Source organism: Penaeus japonicus, unplaced genomic scaffold (genome assembly GCF_977035675.1).
Source record: "Penaeus japonicus unplaced genomic scaffold, GWHDUDI00000001_assembly GWHDUDI00000030, whole genome shotgun sequence".
NCBI classification, from domain to species: Eukaryota; Metazoa; Arthropoda; class Malacostraca; order Decapoda; family Penaeidae; genus Penaeus; species Penaeus japonicus.
In genome coordinates, this window is record NW_028234432.1 from 13,075,736 (window position 1) to 13,083,235 (window position 7,500).

The 7,500-nt window shown below is 25.7% G+C and overlaps 2 protein-coding genes across 2 annotated transcripts; both read left to right on the forward strand.

Moving 5' to 3' along the window:
* Window positions 1–5,214: 5,214 nt before the first annotated feature.
* LOC147468212 (zinc finger X-chromosomal protein-like) lies at window positions 5,215–7,288 on the forward strand. The gene has a single exon (XM_086554610.1). The coding sequence runs from the start codon at window positions 5,924–5,926 to the stop codon at window positions 6,122–6,124; it is 201 nt and encodes a 66-aa protein (XP_086410736.1). The 5' UTR covers window positions 5,215–5,923; the 3' UTR covers window positions 6,125–7,288.
* On the forward strand, window positions 6,278–7,288 carry LOC147468213 (uncharacterized; the record flags this gene model as incomplete). The annotated part of the gene is given in 1 exon segment (XM_086554608.1): window positions 6,278–7,288. A coding segment is annotated over 1 exon segment (396 nt), but the record flags the coding sequence as incomplete, so codon positions are not given.
* Window positions 7,289–7,500: the final 212 nt, after the last annotated feature.

Genomic DNA, 7,500 nt, shown 5'->3' on the forward strand with positions numbered 1-7,500 from the left:
TAGTGTGTGTGTGTGTGTGTGTGTGTGTTTGTTTGTCTGTTTGTTTGTTTTGATTGTTTTAATGAGTGTGTGTGAGGGTGGCATGCATGTATGTGTGCATAAACACTTGTATATATATTTATACACACATACATGGACGAATATGCTCCTGTATTAAGACATACAGATAAATGTTAATGTATATATTGTAATATATATATATATATATATATATATATATATATATATATATATGTGTATATATATATGGATGTATGTATATAGTATATATATATGTGTATATATATATGGATGTATGTATATAGTATATATATATGTATATATATGTATGTATATAGTATATATATGTATGTATGTATATAGTATATATATGTATGTATGTATTTAGTATATATATGTATATATATATATGTATGTATGTATATAGTATATATGTATATATATGTATGTATATAGTATATATATGTATGTATGTATTTAGTATATATATGTATATATATATGTATGTATGTATTTAGTATATATATGTATATATATATGTATGTATATAGTATATATATATGTATGTATGTATATAGTATATATTTATGTATGTATGTATATAGTATATATATATGTATGTATGTATATAGTATATATATATATATATGTATGTAATATATATATTTATGTATGTATGTAAGTATAGTATATAATATAGTATGTATGTAAATAGTATCTATATATGTATTTATGTATATAGTATATATATATATATATATGTATTTATGTATATAGTATATATATATATATGTATTTATGTATATAGTATATATATGTATGTATGTATATAGTATATATATGTATGTATGTATATAGTATATATATGTATGTATGTATATAGTATATATATGTATGTATGTAAATAGTATTATCTGTAATTTATGTATATAGTATATATATTGTTATGTATGTATATAGTATATATATGTATGTATGTATATAGTATATATATGTATGTATGTATATAGTATATATATGTATGTATGTATATAGTATATATATGTATGTATGTATATAGTATATATATGTATGTATGTATATAGTATATAATATTAAGTATGATTATATTTATATATGTCTATGTATGTATGTATTATATTTATATATGTATATGTTTTGTATTGTATATATATTTTATATATGTAGTTAGGAGTATGTATATTATATTTATATAGTATATGTTTGTATGTATATCTTTTTATATATGTATATTGGAGGTATGAATATATATTTTTATTGTAATTGTATGTATGTATATATATTTATATATGTATATGTATGTATGTATATATATTTATATATGTATATGTATGTATGTATATATATTTAAATATGTATATGTATGTATATATATACATATATGTGTATATATAAATATGTATGTATTACAAGTATAAGTATATATATAATGTATATAAGTATATATATATATAATGTATGTAAGTATATCTTATTGTATATATATGTATATAATTATCATATATACATATATATCTTTATATATGTTATATTATTGTATATATATGTTACATATTTACATATATATCATATATATATGTATTATATGTATATTTTTATATATATGTATATGTATATGTATAGATATACATTTATATATATATGTATATATGTGTATATATAGATATATGTGTATATATGTTATAATGTGTATATTTGTTATATACATATATGATATTTATTTAATATATATACATATTTATATTTTTGTATAAATATAATATTGATATACATATTAAATAATATATATATATATATAGTTATATTTTTAGATATATAATTTATATATATATTATATATATATTTATTATATATGTATTAGGTGATTTGGTGTGTGTGTGTATATATGTATGTATGTATATGTATTTGTGTATATATTTAAATGTATATATTGTATATTTATACTGTATATATATGTATATATGAATAGATGTCATAAAAATGTTAGTATATAGTGTATGTTATATATATGATATATATAATACATGTTGTTAGTATGTATAGATGATATATATTAAGTATTATGTTTACGTTGTTATATATTTATGATATAGTATTTTATATTGTTATATATATATATACACGTGTGTATGTATATTTTGTATATATATACATTATATGTATATACTTATTTATAGAGGTGGTATTTTTTATGGTAATTATATGTATTACATATGTAAATTGTATATATATATGTATGATGATATAGTAGATAATATTTATATGTTATACTTTAACTGTATTCATAGTATATAATATATTATGTGTATATAATATATTTATATATATGTATGATTGAGCAATGTATAGTATACATATAATATATATGGTATATATATGTAAGTATATATATATTTTTACATATGTTTATATGTATATGCATATTTTTATACATTGTATACATGGATATGCATATATATATTATGTATTTATATGTAGATTTGTATATGCATATTTATCCCATATTGTATATTCATTATTTGTATATAATCTATGTATATGCATATATATATGTATATTGTATAACATTGTAGTATATGTATGTATATATATATGTGTATATATGTATTATAGTATTTTCATTTAATGATATACTATATAGATATATTATATCATATATTATAATATATATATAATGTTAATATATATAATATATATGTATATAGTATATACTAATATATATATATAGTGAAATATATTTATAGGATTTAATATATATGGTATGTGGAAAAATATGTATATAGTATATAATATATTATATATTATATATGATTAGTAATATTATATAATATAAGATAGAATAGAGAGTTAGAGTAGTATATAATGTTAATAATATGATATGTATGAAAATTTATTATATTTATATTATATATTTATAATTCATTTATTATAGATAATATTATTATTAGTATTAGATATTATGATGAATGATATTGATATATATGATATGTTTTTATATATATATATATATTATGTTCATTTATTTATATAGTATTATATTATTTATATGTATTATATATATAAAATATATTATATAATTATAAATATATTTAGAATATATAATATATATATATTAGTATAGTATATATATATTTTTTTATATATATATATATATATATATTTTTATAGATATATTTTTATGTATATTTATGATATTTAATTTTTATTTATATTTATTTATAATATAGTGATATATATAGGATATATTGATATATTATATAAGTATATATATTTTATATTTTATTATATAATATATTTATATATTTATATATATATAGAATATATAATATATAGTATATATATATATTTATATAACTATAGTATATATATATCTATATATTAGTATACAGATATATATGTATAATTTAATTATGTAGTAACAGAGATATACCATATATATAAAATGATGTATCTAAATATATTAATTGACTTTATATTATAAATACATCATACTTATATGATATATATATGTAATTTATAGGATTTATATTAGTTATATATATATTATTTGTATATGTATCTTATATATATATATATGATATAATATATATTTATAGATGGGTATAATATTTTGTATATGTATGTATATATATAATATAATATAGTACATATATGAAATAATTAATTTTATTATTATATTTTGGTTATATAATTATATATTATTTTATATTTCATAGAAAAGTTGTACATAGTTGATCAGTACACCTGGATTATTTTTGTTAACACCCGTGATTGTTTATAATCTTTTGTTTAGTGAAATGGGTATGGCTGTGTTTTAATTTCAAGCAGATATGTGAATGTGTGGATGCACACACACACATGCACAAACCTATGAATAATACACATGCACAAACCTGTGCATGCTCACACACACACACACACACACACACACACACACACACACACACACACACACACACACACACACACACACACACACACACACACACACACACACACTCATACACACCCATACACACACACACACCCACACCCACACCCACACCCACACCCATACCCATACCCATACCCATACCCATACACACACACACCCATACCCATACACACACACCCATACCAATACACACACACACCCATACACACACATGCATGCATGCATGCATGGACACACACACACACACACACACACACACACACACACACACACACACACACACACACACACACACACACACACACACACACACACACAGATTTATCAATTAAGAAATTTTGATTGCCTTTGAAGCAATAAATGTTATAAGGAGTCTCAGTTAAGAAAAAAGTCTTTTCTCTCTCTTTGACAAATTTAATGATTTGTCATTAGTAATGTCTGTAGTTCCCAGATTTCAATGTCATTACCAATGACTTTCATTTAATGAACTTAGAACCTTCTATGATGCTATGTGTACTGAACTTGACAGTTTGTTGCTTAAATATTTTTATTTTTTTATTTTTTTATTCTCTTCTTTTTTTTTATTTTGTGGTAATGAATATTGCTACCCCTTTTTATAGAGTACAAAGAAGACATTTTCTTCCCAAATACCAAACTGGCAAGGATCTGTACCGTTGTGGTGTGGGGTGCTTCCTCCCGTCTGTTCTGTCCTGTGGTCCCCCCCCTGCGGGCCATCTGTGGGTGGCGGCTCTCTTTACTGTAGTTTCTCCCTATCGTGTTACCAGCTCTACGCTCCACCTCAAGCTGTGGAATCTCTTGATTATTGTTTTTATTTTATTTTATTTTATTTTTATTTATTTATTTTTTTTTTGTGATTATTACTTGATTTTTTTTTTATAGAGATATAAAGATATATGTATATATACATATATATATATATATATATATATATATATATATATATATATATATATATATATGTATATGTATATATATATATATTTATATATATTTATATATATTTATATATACTACTACTACTACAGTATATAAGGAAAAGCTGGATTGTATTATGGCAATATAATACACTTTGAGGAAAAGACGGGGGAAAAGGGGGAGGGGGGTGAAGGTATTTTCGTTTACTTTTTGTATTTTAAATTTCGTAAGTAAATTTATTTAAATATTTTTTGTATTTAAGTTATTCGTTTTTATATTTTTGTATTGGTTTTTGTCGTATTTTAGTTTGTATTTGTAAGAGCTTAAATTTCATAGTACAAATTTCATGTACTGGTGGAAGACTCCATGAAGTTACTTAAACATGACGGACTTGATGAATTATGTAATTGACTTGGTACAGCATCTTTCAGGCTGGCAAAAGGTGATCGAAAAAGATCCTAAAGGAAAGTGACATTGTATAAGGGTGTGGGTGGAGACGAACTGAGCTGTTCTTTTGATTGAGGGAGATGCTATCACAATTATAGTTATTATTATTATTATCATCATTATTATCATCATCATTATTATTATCATTATTATTACTACTATTATTACTATTTATCAAATTCAGCTTATGACCTTATCTTGAATTTGTGTTTCTAATTTTACCTAATCACGAGAGCTTTAGAAGAAAATATTAATCTCCATAGTGAATTTTTATGATTATTGTTATTGTTATTATATTATGCTTTATTTTATTTTTTGTTATTGTTATTGTCATTTTTGTGGTTATTTTTAATTTTTATTTCATGATTCATGAATGAAAGAGAGCTCTGGAAATAGAATTTGAATCAAGTAACTCTGAAGATATGTGCATGAAGATACGGATATACTGGTTGTGCTTAGACACTGAATACTGATTTTGTCGACATTTAGTGAAGATAAGTGTGGCTACGTTGAGTGGTGCTGAGACTGCGGTTTTCTCTGCAGGATGGCTGGCCTAAGTGGCGGTTGCAGGATGGTACCAGGGACATGACTTTTTTGAACATGCGGCACCAGTGCAGCATGTGCCTGAAGAATTTCCGCAGCCAGGCTGATCTGGGTCGTCACATGCGCACACACACGGGCGAGAAGCCCTTCAAGTGCCCTTATTGTGAACGCTCCATGGCACAGAAAGGAAATCTCAAGGCCCATATCAAGAATGTCCACAATGATAAAACATGCCCCATTTAACCAAAGAAGTGAAGGTGACTTGACTTTGGTGATGGTACAGATGGTACAGAGAGTGTCTTTTGTACTTTTGTGGGACCTGTGGGGTGTCGGGACTCATGTTGCATCAGCATCATCGTGAGAACAGAGAATGACTAGATTTGTTCTCTCCTGTAGGGGCACTCAGGATTGGTGTGTGGGCAGCTGCTGCAGATTCTGGAGAATACCAGCGGGAGCTCGAAGGAGCCACTTAAGCCTTCAGCTGCTGACGACACCTCCCAGGTCCTCATTGGGGATGGCTCAGGGATGAGTGGGGTGCCGCAGATGCCATCTGTGCCCGGCCAGCTGGACGAATCAGGGTTGTCGCCACATGCCTCGCGACCCCCAGTGCGCTTCTTCTGTCCCGTCTGCCCCAAGGGCTTTCGAAGTAAACTTGACGTTGAGAGGCACTTACGGACCCATACGGGAGAGAAACCCTATCAGTGCCCATACTGTCCACATCGTTCAGCCACAAAAGGGAACCTTAAAGCACACATGCGTCACATTCACATGGATGTTCGCCTACCATTCTAAGCACCCATTAGCACTTAAGTATTTTGTATTGACCACTGGAAGTCCTAACCACATTTATACAAATCTTGTCTGGAAGCCGAGAGCTTTCTGAGGTTGCCATACTTGTTAGCATGTGAAATGTAGTAGAAGAGAAAAGATAAACCAAAAATAACAAAAAAATAAAAAATTAAAAAAAAAAGTAAACTAATGTTGCCATACCTCTGAAACCCTTTCCCATTCTCATTGTAATAATAAAGATGAAAAAAAGGTATAATGTTAATGGTAGGAATATGCTCTTAACCTTTTTATTATCCGTAAGATAGGAAAAGAAATAATGTAGATTGTATGGATGTTGTCAATAATTTTAGTTGTCAAGATTGCCAGAAGGTTTCACCAGATGTTACAAACCATTGTTTCAGGGCACACTGAGGGTGGGTTTTGATTGGGTGAATGAAGTAAGAAGACAAGAGGGCATTTCTTTGTTAACCCTGCAGCTTTTATATATATATAGTCAGTCTGTGATTATTATTATTATTGACATTATTATTATGATGATAGTCAGGTAGAAAGAAGTTTTGTAGAATTGATGTTGTGGATCAAGCTTGAATACAAATTAAAATATTCATGTCACTTTTATTTCATGTGTATTAATTACCTGGATGTTGAGATTTAAAACCAATTATAAGAACTCAGATCACATTATCAAAAGGATGTGCATTTAAAAACGCACATATACAAGCGCGTGTGCGAAAAAACACACACACACACACACACACACACACACACACACACACACACACACACACACACACACACACACACACACACACACACACACACACAAATTT

Bases quoted from the DNA above. Each gene is read 5' to 3' on its own strand.
- LOC147468212 (XM_086554610.1), top strand. From the start codon at position 5,924: ATGACTTTTTTGAACATGCGGCACCAGTGCAGCATGTGCCTGAAGAAT.